This window comes from Neomonachus schauinslandi, chromosome 14, assembly GCF_002201575.2.
Source record: "Neomonachus schauinslandi chromosome 14, ASM220157v2, whole genome shotgun sequence".
In the NCBI taxonomy this organism is placed as follows: domain Eukaryota; kingdom Metazoa; phylum Chordata; class Mammalia; order Carnivora; family Phocidae; genus Neomonachus; species Neomonachus schauinslandi.
The window spans coordinates 13,562,049-13,585,361 of record NC_058416.1 but is presented as its reverse complement, the minus strand read 5'-3'; the positions used below and the strand labels follow the sequence as shown (position 1 = coordinate 13,585,361).

The 23,313-nt window shown below is 38.1% G+C and overlaps 1 protein-coding gene across 1 annotated transcript in view; it reads left to right on the top strand.

Annotated features, from left to right (window-relative positions):
- The window catches only part of PHLPP1 (PH domain and leucine rich repeat protein phosphatase 1), a 214,966-nt gene that overhangs the window by 104,904 nt on the left and 86,749 nt on the right, over positions 1 to 23,313 (top strand). Inside the window, exons 3-4 of the mRNA XM_044921274.1 lie at positions 11,010 to 11,206; positions 18,175 to 18,300. Of these exons, the coding sequence (XP_044777209.1) occupies positions 11,010 to 11,206; positions 18,175 to 18,300 (323 nt within the window). The remainder of the gene's footprint in view (positions 1 to 11,009; positions 11,207 to 18,174; positions 18,301 to 23,313) is intronic.

The window sequence follows — 23,313 nt, the reverse complement described above, 5'->3', positions numbered from 1 at the left end:
ATAATAAAGATCAGAGCAGAGATCAATGAAATAGAAACCAAAAGAACAGTAGAACAGATCAACGAAACTAGGAGCTGGTTCTTTGAGAGAATTAATAAGATTGATAAACCCCTGGCCAGACTTATCAAAAAGAAAAGAGAAAGGACCCAAATAAATAAAATAATGAATGAAAGAGGAGAGATCACAACCAACACCAAAGAAATACAAACAATTATAAGAACATATTATGAGCAACTATATGCCAGCAAATTAGATAATCTGGAAAAAATGGATGCATTCCTAGAGATGTATCAACTACCAAAACTGAACCAGGAAGAAATAGAAAACCTGAACAGACCTATAAGCAGTAAGGAAATTGAAGCAGTCATCAAAAATCTCCCAACAAACAAAAGCCCAGGGCCAGATGGCTTCCCAGGGGAATTCTACCGAACATTTAAAGATTTTTTTTTTTTTTTTTTTTTTTTTAATTTGAGAGAGAGAGAATGAGAGACAGAGAGCATGAGAGGGAGGAGGGTCAGAGGGAGAAGCAGACTCCCTGCCGAGCAGGGAGCCCGATGCGGGACTCGATCCTGGGACTCCAGGATCATGACCTGAGCCGAAGGCAGTCGCTTAACCAACTGAGCCACCCAGGTGCCCCTCTACCGAACATTTAAAGAAGAATTAATACCTATTCTTCTGAAACTGTTCCTAAAAATAGAAATGGAAGGAAAACTTCCAAACTCGTTTTATGAGGCCACCATTACCTTGATCCCAAAACCAGACTAAGACCGCATCAAAAAGGAGAATTACAGACCAATATCCCTGATGAACATGGATGCAAAAATTCTCACCAAAACTAGCCAATAGGATCCAACAGTACATTAAAAGGATTATTCACCACGACCAAGTGGGATTTATTCTTGGGCTGCAAGGTTGGTTCAACATCCGCAAATCAATCAATGTGATACAATACATTAATAAAAGAAAGGACAAGAACCGTATGATCCTCTCAATAGATGCAGAAAAAGCATTTGACAAAGTACAGCATCCTTTCTTGATCAAAACTCTTCAGAGTATAGGGATAGAGGGTACATACCTCAATATCATAAAACCCATCTATGAAAAACCCACAACGAATATCATTCTCAATGGGGGAAAAACTGAGAGCTTCCCCCCCTAAGGTCTGGAACAGGACAGGGATATCCACTATCACCACTGCTATTCAACATAGTAGAAGTCCTAGCCACAGCAATCAGACAGCAAAAAGAAATAAAAGGCATCTGAATCGGCAAAGAAGTAGTCAAACTCTCACTCTTTGCAGATGATATGATACTTTATATGGAAGACCCAAAAGACTCCACCCCAAAATGCTAGAACTCATACAGGAATTCAGTAAAGTGGCAGGATATAAAATCAATGCACAGAAATCAGTGGCATTCCTATACACCACCAACAAGACAGAAGAAAGAGAAATGAAGGAGTCGATCCCATTTACAATTGCACCCCAAACCATAAGATACCTAGGAATAAATCTAACCAAAGAGGCAAAGAATCTATACTCAGAAAACTATAAAATACTCATGAAAGAAATTGAGGAAGACACAAAGAAATGGCAAATGTTCCATGCTCATGGATTGGAAGAGCAAATATTGTGAAGATGTCAATGCTGCCTAGAGCAATCTACACATTTCATGCAATCCCTATCAAAATACCATCAACTTTTTTCAAAGAAATGGAACAAATAATCCTAAAATTTGTATGGAACCAGAAAAGACCCCGAATAGCCAGAGGAATGTTGAAAAAGAAAAGCAAAGCTGGTGGCATCACAATTTCAGACTTCAAGCTCTATTACAAAGCTGTAATCATCAAGACAGTATGGTAGTGGCACAAAAACAGACACATAGATCAATGGAAGAGAATAGAGAGCCCAGAAATGGACCCTCAACTCTATGGTCAACTAATCTTCGACAAAGCAGGAAAGAATGTCCAGTGGATAAAAGACAGTCTCTTCAACAAATGCTGTTGGAAAATTGGACAGCCACATGCAGAAGAATGAAACTGGACCATTTCCTTACACCACACACAAAAATAGACTCAAAATGGATGAAAGACTAAACGTGAGACAGGAATCCATCAAAATCCTGGAGGAGAACACAGGCAGCAACCTCTTTGACCTCAGCTGCAGCAACTTCTTCCTAGAAACATCGCCAAAGGCAAGGGAAGCAAGGGCAAAAATGAACCATTGGGACTTCATCAAGATAAAAAGAAACACAGCACAGCAAAAGAAAGTCAACAAAACCAAAAGACAACTGACAGAATGGGAGAAGATATTTGCAAAAGACATATCAGATAAAGGGCTAGTATCCAAAATCTATAAAGAACTTATCAAACTCAATGCCCAAAGAACACATGATCCCAAGAAACGGGTAGAAGACATGAACAGACATTTTTTCCAAAGAAGACATCCAAATGGCCAACAGACACATGAAAAAGTGCTCAACATTGCTCAGCATCAGGGAGATCCAAATCAAAACCTCAATGAGATACCACCTCACACCAGTCAGAATGACTAAAATTAACAAGTCAGGAAACAACAGATGTTGGCGGGGATGCGGAGAAAGGGGAAGCCTCCTACACTGTTGGTGGCAATGCAAGCTGGTGCAGCCACTCTGGAAAACAGTATGGAGGTTCCTCAAAAAGTTGGAAATAGAGCTACCGTATGACCCAGCAATTGCATTACTGGGTATTTACCCCAAAGATACAAATGTAATGATCCAAAGGGGTACGTGCACGCTGATGTTTATAGGAACAATGTCCACAATAGCCAAACTATGGGAAGAGCCAAGATGTCCATCGACAGATGAATGGATAAAGAAGATGTGAGATACACACACACACACACACAGTGGAATATCATGCAGCTATCAAATGGAATGAAATCTTGCCATTTGCAACGACAAGGATGGAACTGGAGGGTATTATGCTGAGCGAAATACATCAATCGGAGAAAGACATATATGATCTCACTGATATGAGGAAGTCTTAATCTCAGGTGATGAAAACAAACTGAGGGTTGCTGGAGTGGTGGGGGTGGGAAGGATGGGGTGGCTGGGTGATAGACATTGGGAGGGTATGTGCTATGGTGAGCACTGTGAATTGTGTAAGAATGTTGAATCACAGACCTGTACCCCTGAAACAAATAATACACTATATGTTAAAAAAAAAAAGAAGATAGTAGGAAGGTAAAAATGAAGGGGGGCGGGAATCGGAGGGGGAGACGAACCATGAGAGACTATGGACTCTGAGAAACAAACTGAGGGTTCTAGGGAGGAGGAGGGTGGGAGGATGGGTTAGCCTGGTGATGGGTATTAAAGAGGGCACATATTGAATGGGGCACTGGGTGTTATATGCAAACAATGAATCATGGAACACTACATCAAAAGATGTAAGGTATGGTGATTAACATAATAAAATAAAAAAATGGTATAAAAAATAATAATGGAAAATAAGTGAGAACTTTATATGTTTTGTGTTTTATTCTGAGAAGGTTTAAAATAAAGCTTCTCAAGTTTCCCATAGTTACCTATAGGTAAATCATATAAATGAGCTAATTATGGGAGGTTTTTGTATTTGTTATTTTTGTTTTTTTGGGTTTTTTTTGAGATTCCTAATAAGTTGAGGGATGGTCATCTGTTTGGAATGGGTGTGTTTCAGAACGTCACATTGGTATAACAGTTTTTGAGGTCAGTTTTAGAACATCAGAATCTAGATTAACATCTTTAATGTAATCAACCTTGTAGGGAAAAAAGGTAGGTAGTTGACTGTTATCTAATGCAGTAGAGAGGAATTAGATTGTTTTGCTCTTGGAATCTGTTTCTCTTTTAAAATTTAAACATTATCAGGTATGGGTTATAAAGTGGAATGTAAACCCAGACTCTACTTCTCAGCGAGGAGGCAGAAAAGCATTTTGAATCACATTGCATCTTAACAGGAATGCATGGACAATGCTCTTTGGAACCTTGTCAAGTCATCTTGGTTAAAGTCTGTTCTTCACAGCAAAGGAAACTGAAATGTATCAGGTCTCTTTTATTACTAAGAGGGAGGAGTAGTGGTGTGGATTATCCAAAAATCATTCATGCTTGATTTTAGAATTTTTATTTTAGCATTTATTTATCAATATGTGCATGCCTCATTGGAACTTTGCAACCCTCCTTTTAATAAAAGCATCCCTTGGTGAAAACTTGACTCAGCTGGAGCTATGGTGCTGTCTACCCTCATCATCCTGATTTCCACGCCCACAGCAGTATGCATCACCTCTGACACAAGTCACAATTTTTATCTAAAGGAGGTAGTGGGTATGTTTATCCTTTTGAGAGCGGTTATGGGCATATTGCACCTTAGGCATGCTCAGATTTAAGATTTAGTCATCCCATGGCCTCCCGAGCCTCATGATAAATAGACATTTGTAATTTTTCTGAGGCCTACATTTGAATCAAACATACCATGAGGCCTGCTGCCCGGCTTCATTGTTTTGAGAAGTTCAGCTGTTTCTCTTCACTCATGGTGTTCTATGCTTTAATGCTTGTTGCCTTATGACATTATCCTTTGTGGAGAAGTATCACAAAAATAAAGCCAGCTGGGAAAGCAGGTGATGAAAATTTTTCTTCAGTCTACCAAAGGGCTGGTTTTTAACCAGAAAATGGAAGTTGTAGGTAATTTAATAATGTTAAATATGGCAGACGCTTGACAAACCTGTGGACCTGAACAACTCTACCATGTACTATAATGGAAATGACAATAAAAAGTTAGTGAAACTGTTACAGTGATTTTTCTAGCCAAGGAAAAAATTCCTCATCCAATGAGAAAGAAAAACTCAGGAGAATGTTGGAAAGGCTCCTAAGGTATGGTCTGGCTATGCACGGAAAGACGAGACTGCCATTTCTGGGAAGTAACAGATGGCCAAGACATTGAACTGACAGGTGAAGGTTGATTTGATGAAATTTCTCAAATGCATTTTCTTTGCCAAATGTGAAGTTAATAAGGGGAGGCCACACCAGCTAGCCATGTATTGCTCCTGGAGCTGAGCTGAAGGAACTCCTAAATCAGGGAAGTGTTATGGTCTCTGTGAATGCAGGAGTGTAATGAAACCCACCTTTGAAGAAAATACCTTCTCTAAATATACATCCCAAGAAGAGATATGAGCATTGGGTATTCAGACAACTAAGGGGTAATTTTGGTGATGGAATGGAGGGAAATCTAAACATGCCTGAGAGGTGAATCAAATTCCTTGTGAGGACAGGAGGTGAGGGAAGGAAGGAGGGACGAAGGCGGGTCTAAAAGCAGCACCTGCTCTTCTAGTTCATTTCTAGTTGCCTTTCTCATCCTTTCCCCAACTTGATGCACTTGCTTCTTTGGTTAAGGTTTATCAACCAAATGCTGACGATCACCAGATCGAAAAGACGTTGTTAACCTATGGCTTTAGCCCAGTGGGTCTCAAGTGGTGGTCCTCAGACCTGCAGCATCAGCAGAATCTCTAGCCCTCACCTAGAATTACTGAATTGGAAACTCTGGGTAGTGGAGCCCTGCTGTCTGTCTTGAGAAAGCCTTCCAGGTGATTTTGGTGCAAGCTGGTTAGAAGCCCTCTGCTGTGATTTGTCTTCATTCAGCATTTCCTTTAACATTTTAATTTATTATCGTTTGTTATATATTACATACAGTGTACAGTTGTGGTAATCATCTTCATTACTCTGACTTCTCAGATTTTTTAAGTTCCTGGCTGATTTTATTATAGTTTATATTAGGGCTTGCTTTGGTAGATTTTTAAAAAATCATTTTGGCTCTGTGTTTACGGAATCTATAAGAATATGAGGGGCTAGCTCACATTTTCCAGGTACTGTTTTAATTAATATTATAAGGGAAATTATAAGCTCTAGTGGTATTCAAGAATTTAGAGATTAGAGAAAGGTTCAAGGCATGACATTTCTCAGGGATAAGGGTCTACAGTAATTTTGGCGATACAAATAAACCTAATCAAACTGAGTAGCTGTCAGTAAGAAGCAAGATTTACTGGGTAGTTGACTTTAAATATTTTGATCTGATACATAAATTAACCCTCCCCAAATCTATTTAGCAGCTGGTTGTCATTTCCATTAGCTAAAAGCAGCTAGTCTTAAATCTGTTTCAAAGCTCCTGCCAGCACGTCTTGCTGAGCTTTGTTTAGCCTTTCAGCTGTGAGACAAAATTCCCAGGTGCCCGTTCAGTGCTAGGTCTCCAGACCTTGTTATGGGCTGTTTAAATCCTTCTGCCAGCTCTTGAAATGACCCAAGGCAAGTAATTTAATTCAGTCTTTCTGTCACTGAAGGTAGTCAAGAAGGATTTAAGGATTTATATGCAATAAGAAACATGCTTTAGAGTTTTATCAGTCTAAGCTCTAAAGGTAGAAGAGGTGAGGGTGAGGGTTGAATGTTTTCACTCATTCCTGACCATTTTCAGCTCTAAGGACATGGTAAATTCTTCCATTAACTTTTATGCAGTGATCAGACTTCCTTAGTTTTTGGTGCCATATCATCGAATACTTTCATTCTCTAAAGTTTTGGAAATTGTGATTGCTTAATATATTATTCTTGTTTTTTACTATTTCTGATTACAGTAGACCCTCACTAGTTTATACAAAAGTTCTGTAAATTTGTAGATGATTTTAGGGAAATGTGGGTTATTTAAGTAATACTATGTTCAGGTAAATAGAGCTAAATGAAACCAACTTTGTAAAGTTGTATTAGTTATTGCCCTGAAACTTAATGGCTTAAAACACCGCACATTTATTATCTCCTCCTTTCTCTGAATCACGAGTTCAGGAGTGGAGTGGCCTAGCTGGGTACTTCTGGCTCAAGTATCATGAGGTGTGCAGTCAGCATGTCTTGGGGGTAGCCATTCTCCAGGGCTACTGGGGCTGGAGGATCTGCTTCTATTATGGCTCAGTCATGTGGCTGGTGAAAAGAGACCTCAGTTCCTCACTGGCTTTTGGCAGGAAATTTCAGTGCCTCACCTTGTTGGCCTTTACATAGGGTCTCCAGAGTGTCCTCATGACATGGCAGCTGGTTTCCCCAGAGGAAGAGTGATCCTAGAGAGAGCAAGGAGGAAGTTCTATGCCCTTTACGACCTTCAGAAGTTGCTTCACTTCTGCCACATTCTGTTTGTTAAAAGCGAGTCACTAAGTATAGTCCACATGCAAGAGGAGTGGAATTAGGCTCTACCTTTTGAGGGGAAGAATTTAAAAGAATTTTATGGACATATATTTAAACTGCAGTGATAGACACGGTTATATATTTAGCAAAGATGTGATTGGCAACAACAAAATTTATACTTCTTTATTGTTTAAATGGTCTTATAGTTAAAACAGGTGTTTCTGCTACTTTATATATATATTCCTGAAAATTCTCATGTTCTCCAAAATTGTAAAATAAAAATAAAAGGGTTTATGGGAAAATGCAGGAAGGGGGCAGGACTATAAGTCCATGCATCTTTATAACCCAAATACAAAAGTAATGATGGGGCCTCGGGAGATAATCCAGATGGTCCCCATGGGCATCCTAGTGTGGCTGGAAGTTGAGTTGCCTTAAGGAATATTAAAACTGCACAATAACAGAACAATAGAAATGCTAGCTTGTGGGCACTGAGATAGCATATTTGCTGTGGGCTTTTTCCTTTGCTATTGAAAGTTATAATTCTAGAGTAAATCTTTTTGAACCAACACAATATGCATATTAAAATGACACCATTCCCCTATTTATAATCATATGAGCTAATTGGTATTAATGAATCACAATATTGTAGCAGAACAGACTGTAGTTTCCCTTAAATAAATAAATACTTCTCTTCTAATCATTTATTTAGTAAAATTCCCTGCTGATAGATAAGACTGAAGGAGACTTCAGTCGCTCTGCTGTGGTCAGGTCTCTATCTCAGCTTGAAATACTTGCTTTTGCTGTCTATCTTTTCTCTTGGATCGTGTAAGAAATGCCTTAAATCTGTAGGAAATTAGAGTAACATTTCTTTTTTTTTTTTAAAGATTTTATTTATTTATTCATGAGAGAGAGGCAGAGGGAGAAGCAGGCTCCCCGCAGAGTGGGGAGCCCAATGCGGGACTCGATCCCAGGACCCTGGGATCATGACCTGAGCTGAAGGCAGACGCTTAACCGACTGAGCCACCCAGGCGTCCCTAGAGTAACATTTCTAAAGTAAAGGTTTAAACGAATGATCCAACTTTCAACTGGTAGGCATTGGTTACTTGGTGTTGTCAATATTTATTAGAGCATAGGACAATTGGAATTCCTCTGAATTGAGAAGTTTAAGAATTGGCAGGAAGAGATAAAATAATTCCTTATGTCATAGAATAAGGAAGTCTGATGCAAAGGAGGGTGCATCTGGGTTGTTGCCCAGGTATATAGTGCATATTCATCTCCATATTCCATGTACTCCATACACAGCCAAGTCCTGAGGACATGTCTGATCTGGAACACCCAGGGAGGGAGCAGACCACAAGGATATTGAAGTTCACTCAGAACAAGACAAGGAGGGGTTTGATTCAGACTGGGATGTTTAGGGCTTTCCAAGGACAGACTGATCTTATCATTAGGCTCCAGGACTATTCAAGGCCCTTTGGGAATTTTTCTAACTAGAGAATAAAAAGACTGTCTCTGTTGATGTCTCCATACTCTTTTATATATTTCTGGGATGTATCGTCCACTCTATCTGGTGATTTGTTCTAGGGCTTTCTCTAGGATTTTTGTGGAGTTGGGAGAATTGAAGGGCTATGTTTATGTATCCCTGTTGTCTTTTTCATCAGTCTGTGGTTACTCACAGATCTACATAAATGTGACAGGTTAACAAGTGTCCTTGAAGCCACTCTTGGATGTGGCTAAATTGTCTCCTTCTTTGCATTCATTAGTCCATATGTAAGTGTGTGTGTGTGCGCGTGCGTGTGCATGTGCACGTGCATTTAGATCAGATTCCTCGTTAGTGTATGTTAGTTTCTTACATTCATGGAAATTGGATTTTAGAAAGCGGTAGTCTGTTACACTTACCTTCTTCCCTACAGGAAGAGTGTCATGTAGAAAGGAGCTCTTAGACTGGGAGTCCGAGCATTTTTCTCTCTAGGTAAATGAACTCATATGGAAGGGGACAAGCGAATGACTGGTCTGATCCATCACTGGCAGCCTTTGGCAAGTCAGGTCTGATCTGAAGTTTCCTGGGCTTCCTACCTCTTTGCGGGGCATTAACATCTGGTGACTGAACAAGTCAGTGGAGTTCTCAGCTCCCTTGAGGGTGTTAGCGGTGTGTAGTTGTTTGCTGGGCACCAAGTTGAAATAGCTGAACCACTGTTAAACTTCACTCTGGCCCAGCCCCAGCAAAATTATGTTGTATGCAGTATCTACTTTATAAAACATCTGATATACTGGGAGAAAGAGGAAGTGAAATTCAAACCCGCTGGTTTTGTTATTTCTGCCCAAAGGTATGTATTGGGAGGGTTCCAACACTCTGGATCTCTTGAGATCTATTTTTGGTGCTGCTACTCTTCCAGTTTCCTTTTCTAGCAGGTATTAGACATCTACCAAAACTACTTGGTATTTATGTGAATTTTTAAAATTCATAAGAATATAATTTCCCTTGAATATGTTTTTTCTGCTAGCCTTTGGCAACTAGGCAACTTTCCAAATAAATAGAACCCTTCTGGCTTGGGTCCTGTTCAAGGACACGTGTCTCTCATTAGTTCTTTCTTTTTTTTTTTTTTTAAGATTTTTATTTATTTGACAGAGATATACACAGCGAGAGGGGAACACAAGCAGGGGGAGTGGGAGAGGGAGAAGCAGGCTTCCTGCGAGCAGCGAGCCCGATGTGGGGCTCTATCCCAGGACCCTGGGATCAGGACCTGAGCCGAAGGCAGACACTTAACGACTGAGCCACCCAGGCGCCCCTCTCATTAGTTATTTCTGAGCATGGGTTTCAGTACTCTTTGCCATTATACATTCAGTGTCTACAACGGGGAATGTTTTGCTCCTTGTTTATAACACTGTCATATATTAACCACAGTAGTTCTCCCATCCAGTTGATAGGACTTGTCTGAATATCAGTCTGCCAGATTCATTTCCATCTTGGAAACGAAGACTCTTAAGATCTTTCCCAGCGCTCTCTTTGTCTCTGAGTTGCAGTGCCCCTCTCTGTCTTCCCTCCATGAGTCACATGCACCACCACACAGCATCCTTCCTAGATTGGTGTTAAGTCTGTCCTTGAGTACTTAACCTATCATTATAGAGTAACATTTTCTTATTAGAAAAGTTATTTTTTGTCTCCTTAACAGTAAATGTACATCGAGTAACTGTAGGAGCAAGAACATCAGCAGTTAATTCCATTAAAACTGATTAGTTTCATTAAATGCTAGATCTTGAATGTTATTTCCCTATCTCAGTCTATAATATTTTCTTTTTAGTGTACTTAAGTTAACTCTAGCCATTTATAGAAGTCTTGAAGTTATCCCTTTTTTAAATGTAAAAAAAAAAATGTGCAGGGTATAGAAGGAAATAAAACTTGGGTTTAACAGAGGACGTAAAATAGTCTTTTCCGAGCGTTTTAAGGAAAAAGCTTTTCTTCACCTAAAATTAAAATGTCTGTGGAGTAGATGTGGTAGTTCTTAACCATAATTGTATTATTGCGGATTTCAGAGTCTCTCAATTGTAAATTAGATTGTTGCCCAATAATTATTCTCTGTTGCCCTGATAGTTTATCTGGTATGCCAGTGAGTTGGAAAAAAGCCCAATTGTAGGGCACCTGGAAGGCTTAGTTAAGTGTCTGCCTTCGGCTCAGGTCATGATCCTGGGGTCCTGGGATCAAGTCCCGCATCGGGCTCCCTGCTCAGCGGGGAGTCTGCTTTTCCCTCTCCCCTCTCCGTCAAATAAATGAATAAAATCTTAAAAATAAATAAATAAAAAGAGCCCAATTCTTTGGACTAAAATGTTTGCTTGTGTTTGTTTCAGGAAAACCTCACAGCACCAGTAGCTCTGAAAGGATTCAGCTCTCAGGAATGTATAATGTCCGTAAAGGCAAAATGCAATTGCCGGTGAACCGATGGACCAGACGCCACGTCATCCTGTGTGGGACCTGCCTGATAGTATCATCTGTGAAAGACAGCTTGACCGGAAAGATGCATGTTCTGCCACTAATTGGTGGAAAAGTAAGTTTAAAATGAATGAAATACTAACAGGTTTCCCAGTGTCATTAAGCTTACTTTGAGCCATTTCTTTAATATGGGGTCCATGGTTTTCACTCATCTAAGGTCTAATTCAGTTCCTGTTGTGCTCTACCAGTGGGCATGGTTGGATGGTGGAGTTGTGGAAGATAACAATGCTGTTGGCACACGGGAGGCCCCGGTGATCATTACATTATTAGTACATGCATCTTACTTACAGACTTGAAAGCAGAGCAGCTAAAATTCAGTATTATATTTTAGGCAGTAGATGATAAATTATTCTTTATGAGTAGACATCTCTTGATATCTTGAGTATGTATTGTGTAGTATAGTATAATGACCCTGAAGTCCATGGCTTTAGGACCATTCAAGCATGGTTACCAAGGGTTAGACTATCTCTCTTGCATGAATCTTTGATCCAATTTTGGCATACCTGTCTGTCTTTGTGCAGTGACCAGTGAAGTTAGCATTTTTTTAAAGATTTATTTGAGAGAGGAAGAGAGGGCATGAACAGCGGGAGGGGCAGAGGAGAGGGAGAAGCAGGCCCCCCACTGAGCAGGGAGCCCCACACGGAGCTCAATCCCAGGACACTGAGATCATGACCTGAGCCGAAGGCAGACACTTAACTGACTGAGCCACCCCGGTGCCCCAGAATTAACATTTTTTAGTTTATCAACTTTAGCTAGTCATAATTTTTCAACCTGAAATGTTAACTTGTTTCAGAGAAAAACTGTGATACAGCTGATAGATATTACCAACATCACTATCTGCTTTTCTTGGGGCATGATAATTATTTTATTCCTATCATTTATAAACTAGAAAGAACCAGATTGCTTGGGAAAATCTTACATTCTTTTTTTGCCAGATCGATTTATTAATACCCAAGTGTTGGTGGGAGTATCATTACCATAATTATATGTTAGTATTTCCCGATTTTTAAATGATACGATAATCTCTTAATAAATGGGAAGGCAAATTTGGATGAAGAAAAGGGTTTTTGAAAATTGGGGGCATATTAAGCAAATATTTTCTTTACCATTTTTCTTCCTGAATGAGCATGGGAAAGAAGGCAGAACATGGAGGATATAAATAGAGGGGTAAAAAAAACAAAAAAACCCCACAACTTTTGTTAAAGTGAACTTTTTTAAATGGGCAAATGTTTAATCTGCTGGTTCCAGGGATTAGAAATGAATAAGGTAAAATCAAGTGTGTGCAGTAGTAAATGGCTTTGTTACTCACCTGCTGTGTAGCAAATTCATTCTTCATTCATAATTTAGTCGTTCCTTCTGTAAGTAGCCCATGTCAGTTCCCTACCCACCCCTCTGCTAGTATGCATTCTAATGCTAAAAAGACTAATACTTGATCATTTAAAAAAGATTTTGACCAGGCTGTCAGGTATATTTAGATCTATTTCAGTCACCTGTTTTGAAACCATTACTTAACTTTTGTCTGAGCATTGAAGAATTAGTGGTATCTTATTACTGAAGATTTTGTCCTCTGGATTGAATTCTGAAAAATTAGTCATCATTATTACTCCCATAGGTCATCATTACAAATGCATATTTAATGTTTGATGCCCTGTTAGGTCAACAATCTGTTTCTTTCTTCTCTATGATGTTAGGCATTTGCTTAGGCAAATTTAATACAACTATTTATTAAATAACCTCTGTGGGGAAGCCACTTTGCTCGGTGTTGCAGAAATACCAAGGTGGGTAAGTCATCATCCCTGCCTTTGAATTGCTTATAATTTACTATCCAGAGGTGAAGGATGGGCACAACGATATCTGCTCTAAGAGAGATGCAGAAAACTAGTGCAGGAGATGAGTGGAGGAGAGATTACATTTTCTTGTGGGGAATCAGGGAATTTTGTGATGAAGGAGGTAGCAATTACAGTAAAACTTGAAGGGTGAAAAATCTCTTGACATATGAAGGAGATGGTCAGAAAGATTATTGTGCTCAGAGAAGCCAAGGCAGGAAAGCAGTGGAATGTTCAGATAAGGTCAGAAGATCGAGTTATAATTAGCATTTTCATTCAGAGCTAGAGACTTGTCTTGTTTCCCAGGCCTATTATTGGATGGACTTCTACCATTGAATAAATTGAAATAGCTTCCTTTTCTCACAGACCAACCTTGTAAAACCTGTTTTGCACTATGCCTTTAAAAATAATTGAGTATGTTGAAAAACAGTCTTTTAAAACCTGTTGACCGAGTTAGGGAAAAATAATTCAGTCTTTGCAATCTGAGTTTTCATTAATGTTTATCTGTGCCTTTTTTCATTCTGCTGTTTCATTCTGTTAAAGGAAAAACTAAGAGTAAATAGAAGGTTTTTATTTTTGTTTTTTATAAATATATGTGAAGAAGAGCTAGAAATGAAGTGTGAGATAGATTGGCCATAACCCTAGCAATAATTGTTGATAATCAAATCTGACAACCACTTGAGCATGATCATTTAGTTTACATTTTCAAATGTCAAATTCCAACTGTGAAGTTAAACGAAGCACCCTTAAAATTTAATTGTTGGGGAGAAATTATATAATAGGTAAATTTCTATTCATTGTGCAAATGTTAGGTTATTTAATTTATCCTTTAAAATTTAACAGATTTTTAGATACCATATTTTAATATTTTACTTAATATTTGCTAAATTATGATGCATAATAAGTTGAATAACCGTTAACCTACTACTCAGTTTAGGAATCATGGCAGGATCAGTACCAGTGTTTCTACCTGTGTCCACTTTCATCTTTCCCGTTGCCTCCCCAAACCCCAAAGGTATCCACCCATTGTCCTAGAATTTATATTCATCATTTTCTTTTTTGAAATAAGTTTAATCTTTTTTGAAATAAAACTATGTTTTGCTTTTGATCTGAATAAAAATGGTATTGTACTACGTGTGGGCTTCTGTGATTGAATTTTTCCACTCAGTATTATGTTGTTTCATAACAAGATTCTATGTTGCTTGCTGTATGTGGTTTTCATTTGTGTATAATGTTTCCCTCTCTAAATGTTCTAAATTCTCATAATTTCTTAAGTAATTTTCCTGTTGATGGACATTTGGGTTGCTTCTAGTTTTTTGTTATTATAAATAATGCTGCTGAAATAGTCTTATATTGATATGCCTCCTGGTATGCAAGTAGATTTTCTAGGGCAGTAGTTCTCAACTCGAGTTACTGTGCCCAAAAGGGACATTTGGTAATATGTACAAGTGTTTTGATTGTGAAATTACTGGACAGTCAACAAATCGGCTAAATTATTCTATAGTAACAAATCCCCCCAGATGTCAGTGACTTGACATAACCGCATTTTCTCATTCCCCTAAATGTCCACTGTGAATTGGTGGAGATTTCTTTTTTCACATAACTGTCCGGGGACCCAGCCTAATGGAGGCTCTGCTCTCCTAAAACATTTGGAACATGCAACCTTCTTTTGGTGCTGAGGCAGAGGCAGAGACAACAGAAGACTCATGAACTGTCTCTTGTATATTTGGAAGCAGAAGTGCCCCCATGTCACTTCTGCTCATGGCTCATTGTCCAGAACTAGTCACATGACTTCACCTTAATTGCAGAGAGTCTGGAAAATGTCGAAAGTAGTGTTTGGTTAATATTAATATCTTTGGTGCAAGGGGAAAATATTGGCATTTATGGGGCAGGGGCTCAGAGAATGAAATGTCATGCAAAGTATTAGTACTGCACCATGTACAGTGAACTGTTTAATTCAAAATCCTGTAATAAATGACCTCCTTGAGAACTGCTGCTCTTAGATACAGACTTAGGAGTGCATTTACTGGGCTATAGGACGTATGCACATGCTACAAGATGATATCAAATTATTTTCCAAAGTTGATGCACCATTTTACACTCACATCAGTGTACAAGTGTTCCTGTTTCTCTACATCTTCACCAAATTTTATTGAGGTATAATTGACCTATAGGAAACTGCATATTTTGATAGTAATTTGATAACAGTAGAGGTAGCTAAATACACCCATTAAACCATCGCCACAATGAAGAACAATGATCATAACACCCTCAAAAGTTTCCTTGGGCTACTTTGTACCCCTTTCCTCCCACTCTTTTCCTCTCACTTTTCCCCATCCTCCAGAAATCACTGGCCTGATTTCTCTTAATATTGATTAGTTTAAATGGCATTTTAAAAAAACTATATTTTCTCTGTAGTGTATAGAAATGCAGTTGTCTTTTGAGTATTGATTTTATATCTAGCCACCTTGCTAAATTTTCTTTTTTATTCTAATATAATGTCTATAGATTGTTTGGAGTTTATTATGTAGCTAATCATGTAATATTTAAATAATGACAATTTTCTTCCTTCTTTAATACATTTTTGTGTCTTATTGTAATGGCCAGAACTCTATAGTATTGAATAGAAACGGTAGATACTTGTCATCTCAGTGATCTTAAAGAGAGTGGTATATCATCATCATTAACACTGAAGTTTGCCTTAGATGTTGATAAATACCCTTTGTCAGCTAATACCAAGTTGTTATTTGTGTTCTTAGTTTGCTAGGAGTTTTTATCATGAATGATGAATAAGTGGTGAATGTTACCAAATGCTTTTTCTGTAGCTGTGGGGATGATCATATGGTTTTCTTCTTTCACCTGTTAAAGTGATTAAAGATCTTATAGTTCCAATAATGTTATATCATCTTGCCTTTCCTGAGGTAAATCCAATTTGTTCTTCATATGTAGTTTTTTTTTAAAATTTAAATTCAATTAATTAACATATAATGTATTATTTGTTTCAGGGGTATAGGTCTGTGGACTCATCAGTCTTATATAATACCCAGAGCTCATTACAACACATACCTTCCCCAAAGTCCATCACCCAGTTATTCCAACCCCCCACCCCTCCCCTCCAGCAACCTTCAGTTTGTTTCCTAAGATTAAGAGTCAAAAGATTTTATTGATTTATTAGAGAGAGAGCAAAGCAGGGGGAGAGGGAGAAGCAGACTCCCCACCCAGCAGGGAGCCTGACTCAGGGCTCAATCCCAGGACCCTGAGATCATGACCTGAGCTGAAGGCAGACACTTAACCAACTGAGCCACCCAGGCACCCCTTGATGTATAGTGAGTGTGTTTTTTGGTATTTCTGGATTCTACATGTCTGTTTTTTTTTTTTTTTTTTTTTTTTTTGTTTTTCTGGATCCTGATGCAACATTTTGTTCAAGATAAGTGTTCATAACTGAGACTGACCTATAATTTTCCTTTCTGTTTCTGCTCTGATCTGTTTTTGGTTATAAAATAGGTTGGGGTATTTTTCTTCATTTTTTGTTTGGTAGATGAGTTTGCACAAGTTTGGAATGATCTGTTTCTTGGAATTTTGGTAAAATTTATCTATAAAACCATACGGGCCTGATATTTCTTGAGAAAAAAATTTAATATTCAGTTTCTTACATGGTTATAGGACTATGTAGGCCTTCTGGTTTTTTTCTTGACTTAGTAAAATATATTTTCTTAGATTTTGCCATAAGATTGCTTATAATGTTCTTTTAAATCTCTGCTTAATCTGTAATCATGTCTCTCTTTTCATTATTAATGGTATTTATATGTCTTCAATTGATATCATTGACCAATATCAGTTGACATTTGATTTTGTTAGCCTTTTCAAAGAACCAGTGTTTTGTTAATGTTCATGTTCTCTGTTGTATATTTGGTTTTCATTTCATTAATTTCTGCTTTTTATTATCACCTTTATTCTACTTTGAGTTTATTCAGTTTTTGATATGGTATTTTTTCCCCTAAGTTCTTGAGACACATATCAATGAAAACAATTTTTTCTGCCTTCTTTTCTAATATGAGTATTTAAAATTACAAAATTTCCCCTATGTACTGCTTTTGTTGCATTCCATAAATTTTGATATGTAGTACTTTCTTAATGGTTTAGTTCTAAGAATACCTAAATTTCTATTATGACTTTTTTTACTTGTTTAGAAGTGTGTTACTGGTTTTCTAAGTATACTTGGATTTTTTTTTTTTAAAGATTTTATTTATTTATTTGAGAGAGAGAATGAGACAGAGAGAGAGAGCACGAGAGGGGGTAGGATCAGAGGGAGAAGCAGACTCCCCGCCGAACAGGGAGCCCGATGCGGGACTCGATCCGGGGACTCCAGGATCATGACCTGAGCCGAAGGCAGTCACTTAACCAACTGAGCCACCCAGGCGCCCCAGTATACTTGGATTTTAATTGACTTTTTATTATTGACATCTAACTTGTGTTTTGGTCCTAGAACATAGTCTGTGATACTCATCTTTTTGAAAATTTTTTATACTTTCCTTGTGACTTGTGATCATTTTTGTAAATGAAGCATAGGAGCTTGTGTAATATCATGTTAGTTTATTATCTGGACTTTTCCTCCTTAGGAAGAATTTACTGGGAATGGAAATTTGATTTGACTGTGTCACTGCCTTATTAGGACTTGAAGGACTAATTAGGACTCTTGGTAGAGTTTTATTTCATTGTTAACCTCAATTTCATGTTAAATTTTTAAAAACTTACCTAACATGCTTGAAGACCTTTTTCAAAAGGTTGTAATTCAGAATAATACAAAAGTCCCTTAAAGTAAAAAATTTACCTAGAATAAAAATCCTTAAGTAAAATATTAAGGACAACTCCGCCCAAAGGAAGGAAGAACCTCAGCACCCTATTGTGACGATAGAGAAATATAAGGAAGGGAGTCTGTTCCAATTTAAACAGGAAGAAAAGAATTTCACTTCTGTGGGGGAAATCTAAAGAAGATAAAACTCCCCATTTTCGATTTCCTTGTAATTCAAATTGGTTGGTCAGACTCAGGAACTTAACACATTTTAAGTATTAAGAGGAACATACGTAGGGAAAGATGCAAATCCGTGCAGGGTCACTGGCCCAAGGTATTATGGTTAATGAACTATGTAAATGGTCTGCTTTCCTGACTCGTTTTTGTTTCTGTTTGTTTTTATAGGTAGAAGAAGTGAAAAAGCACCAGCACTGTTTAGCATTTAGCTCCTCTGGACCCCAAAGCCAGACATACTACATTTGTTTTGATACATTCACAGAGTATTTAAGGTGGCTTCGACAAGTCTCCAAGGTAAGTGCTTGTTCAGCTTCTAGCTGGCTCAAGAGTTCCTCTCTGCTTTACCCAGTTCCAGAATGTAGTATTATACTTTTTTTTTTTTTTTTTTTTTTTTTGCAGATACTGCTAGTAGTTTGCAATTTTTAGTTTTGTAGAAGCTCATTTTGGCTGAAAAGTAGCCAATTAAAAAATTTTTAAGTGTATTTCATTTGTTAGATTTTGCTTATCCTAAGGGGGGAAAAAAGAATTCAGTGGGTAGACTGGCATTACTATCTTAATGTTATAGATAAGGAACAAAGGCTAAGAATATTTAAGGGACTGGCCCGGGGTAGGACAACTGCAGAACCACAAAATACCCAGAGAATTGTTACGAATTTCCCCTCTTCCTCTATTTTTTCATATAAGTGGTTTAAACTGTGCCATCTCCTTTTCACCAGTTCAACTTCTGCCTTTCGAATGGCTTACTTTCTCTTCACATCTTCATTATTTTGACCATTTTATAGTCCCCTAATTAAATAAGATCACCATGACCTATGAAACAGTATACGTATGTGTGTGTGTGTGTGTGTGTGTGTGATGGAAGCTAGAATAACATAATGAATAAGATAAATAAATGTTGGTATTTCAGGTAGTGTGTGTGAAGATGATTTTACATCACATTTATAGAATTGTGTGTAAAATGGGTGGATTGTAGTACTTTGTGCCTTTGTTTTGGGTGTGTTTATGAAATGATGAAACCTCTCTTGGGTGCAGAAGCATTACTTTGGAATTTGCTTTCATATTTTTGAATTTATAATCCAATTTGCTATCCAAGTTCAATATGATTCAGACTGCTGTATGATGTAATTATTTATCAAGTGAATGAATAGGGAATGACTTTGTAAAACAGTTAATAGAAAATTCGAGAATAACGTCTAGAAAGACTTTGTGAAATACTGGCTACCCTTGAATTATCAGGTAAAAACTGTGTTCTCTGATGATGCCTAACATTTATGAACATTAGTTTCCCCTCCTTTCAGAGAGGTAGCAATAGAGGCAGAATTTGGATTGATAAGACTCAGAATTCTCCTAACCTTATAGGCAAGTGGAAGGGCAGCACCCTGCTAGAGAAAATGGGAAAGATGACATTTTTCCTACAGACGTGCATGTAGAGTTAATGTGGTATTAGAGGCAATAAGTACATCTGTCTAGTTGTTTTAAAATTACTTTTGTGGTTGCAAATGTGAGGAGACAAGTATTAAAGAATACTGTGCTTTGATATTTAAGTGTTTGCATGGGTTCAAGGCAATAAGGCAACAACCTACACTCTGCTTTATTCAGAATAAAATGCCAAAATGTGGTCAGAGTGCATTAAATTTCTTTCTATATGGAGATATTGATTTTTTTTAAATAAACTTTTTATTTTGGAATCATTTTCTATTTACAGAAAAGTTGTAAAGATAGTACAGCGAGTTTCCACATAGCCCCACCCAGTTTCCCAAACATCTTCCATTACCATGATAGATTTGCCAAAACTAAGAAACCAGTATTAACACATTACTCTGAAATAAACTCCAAAATTTATTTGGATTTTACTAGTTTTTCCATTAATGTCTTCTTTCTGTCCCAGGGTTTAATCCAGGCTACCACATTGCATTTGACTGTCATGTCTCCTTTGTCTCCTCTATCTCCTCTAGTCTGTGTCAGTTTTTCAGTTTTCCTGTGTTTTTTTATGATCTTGACAGTTTTGAAGAGTATTGGTCAGGTATTTTATAGAATGTTCTACGTGGAGATGTTTTGATCTTTTAAATCAAATCCAGTGTCATAGTCAGCTGCTTTGCATTCTTTTTGGAACAGGTCAGAGGTATAAATTCTTAAACATGGATAAAGATGTAAATAAACATAAATTATCAAGCTTACCAATGACAGATTGTTTTGATTGAAACAATAACAGAAAGATTAATAGGTATTGAGTTTAATAGTCATATATTAGACATCCACACAATTGGTAAGTCACTGTTCTGAAGCTGGCAAGCATTTATTAAGCACCTTCTGTATGTTAAGTATGTGTTCTATGTACTGGGATATAGCAAAGAACAAGTCTAATTCCCCTCTCTTGGGAGCACTTACATTGGGGAAGTAGATGGTTAATAAGTAAACACACAAAGAAAACATCAAATAATCACAGTGCTGTAATACAAGTTATAATGCCAGAGTATAATGGAGGAGGAGTAACTCTGAAGAGGGGACATTTAAACTGGAGCTTCAGGGAAAGAAGTATCCAGTTATTTGAAGATGTCATGGGAAGAGTTTTCCAGGCAGTCAGAGAAGATAGTGTGAAAGTGCTAAGACTGGAACAAGGGATGTGAAGTCAGGGAAGGCAGGGGTCTTACGTTACAGAACAGGATAAAGAGTCTGGATTCTATTATTGGCATAATGGCAAGCCATTAAAAGAGTTCTCTTCCAAAAAGTTACATGATCTGACATTGCAGTTGTGTGGAGGACAAGAAGAAAAGCAGGGGGTTCTGACTGGCAGGAGGAGGCTCTTATGGTATGTTCCAGGCAAGAGGTGAGAGGAGAAACGGAGAGAAGTGGATAGATGTGTTTTGGGATGTGTTTTGAAGATTGAGTGACAGGATTACTTATAATTACATATCAAGCATGAGGAAAAGGTCGGAATGAAAAATGGCTTCTAGGTTCTTGCTTTGAATGAGGAGGTAAATTGTAGCCTCAGTCAGAAACCATAGCACTAATTAGACTTTTTATATTGGCACCTTTAAAACAATGGCAAAATACAGTTTTTAACTTCAAAGAGTTTGTTTCTAGAGAGACAGCAAAGAGGTGAGGCAGAAGAGGTAGATTGTGAAACGTCTCTTTAATGGGGTGTGGAAATCGTTGATTTCTAACGCTGTTGGTGATCATAAAGGTCAAATGTTAGTTTGGTTAGTACTCTTCACTGTCGCTGGTTGGCTAATATGCCATCTCCATGGTCTAATAGGGTAGTGTATCTGGAACGAGGCTCTCTCTCTGATTATCCAAACCACGAACAGACGCAGGCACCAGGCCGCTCAGTAGGAGAAGGTGGGGGGTGGAAGGAGAATTGTGACATAGGAGAAGGTGATGGTGGCAAGGTGGAGGAGTGTTGGTGTGAGTTTCCTCTTCCACTGATTATTGTATTGCCGTTAGAAAGTGTCTGATGTGTAATGCAGCTGCAAGCAGATCATTCACACGCACAGAGGTACACAACAAGCCTGCAGCTTACGTTTCACACAGGTGTGGGTGGGTGCTTCCAGGAGGGAACGGAAGCTAATTACCTTAAATTATGAGTATTAATAAGTGGTTAACTAGTAGTTGGCTGGTATTAGTGAGAATGAATTCAGATTAGAACCTTAACCTCCTTTCCCTTCAAAAAGGCTCTGAATGTTTGGAGAAGCCAAATAGTGTGGGAATGAAGAGTTCGGGTTTCAAACTAAAGCAGACATAGATTCTACCATTCACTGGCCCTGACACTGTGTCGAAGCTTCTAAATTTTAGGCCTTTTCATTTGGTAAAGGGAATAGTAATAGTACTTATCTCCTAGGGCTTATGTCAAATATGCACATGATAGACTTATCCTGGCACACAGTAGATTTTAACTGTTTGTGTGTGTGTGTGTTTGTGTGTGTGTGTGTATGAGAATGACTAAATAAGTAAAACAATTTTATGGCCATCATTCCTGCTGTTATCATGGATTGGCCAGACGATCTTTTTAAAGTATTACCTGTTTTTATGTTTATTTTAAGCTTATAAAGATGCACATATGCTTGGTTTATCTGAACAAAGGACCTTTTGCTGTTCTTAACAGCCACAGCAGCCTTTTGGGGTAACATAATTAGGGATGGCAGACGTAGGGGAGAAAGATTTCTTCCTGAAAAGTCAGGAGTCAGGGACAGAGGGCAGAACATCTTGTAAATGCATATTTTAGATACAGTGTCTTTCCTTTCTCCATTCTTAAAAACCAGATAAACACTTCGAAAGTTTTTAGAAGTTTTTACGGTTGGTGAATTAAAGGAGAAATGAGTTGTTAAGGTGTTGGTTGAAGAGGTTAGATATTATAGAAGGAATCAGTGTGAGAGCCCCTTATTTGGTTGTGAATCCCATATAAAACAGCTGGACTCTTCTTTAAACTTCGTATCTTAAGGGTGGTCCTGTGCTCTTATCTTTTTCTTTAATCCAGCATCCTGGGAGAGTAGGTTGGGGCCCCTGGAAAGAGGATATGAGAAGCTCGGTCCCTTGGGGAGTATGTGCTTGTGGGAAATTTGGAGTGGCCAAAGCTGACTCTTAAAAGCCACTTATACTTTCAGCTTCCGTTTCCACCGTCTCTGTTCTTCCTCATGTCTGTAGGCATTAGGAAGTTACACAGTTTAGTTGTTCAGGGTTACTGTGGAGACTTTCTTTTCCTTTTCTTATTGAGAAACACAACATTCACAGAATGGAATGTCTATACATCCTAATGTTTATTTTTTTAAATTTTTTTCTCTTCTTTGCATTATCTTTTAATCTTTTTTAAAATTTAAATTCAAATTATTAATATATAATATATTATTAGTTTCAGAGGTAGAGGTCAGTGATTCATGAGTCTTATATAATACCCAGGGCTCATTACATCACATGCCCTCCTTAATGTCCATCACCTCGTTACCCTACCCCACCCCCCAACAACCGTCAGTTTGTTTCCTGTAGTTAAGAATGTCTTATGGTTTGTCTCTCTGATTTTGTCTTGTTTTTCCCTCTCTTTCCTATGATCCTCTGTTTTGTTTCTTAAATTCCACATATGGGTGAGATCATATGATAATTGTCTTTCTCTGATTGACTTATTTTGCTTAGCAAGAATACCCTCTAGGGCGCCTGGGTGGCTCAGTCGTTAAGCGTCTGCCTTCGGCTCAGGTCATGATCCCAGGGTCCTGGGATCGAGTCCCACATCGGGCTCCCTGCTCGGCAGGGAGCCTGCTTCTCACTCTCCCACTCCCCCTGCTTGTGTTCCTGCTCTCGCTATCTCTCTCTCTGTCA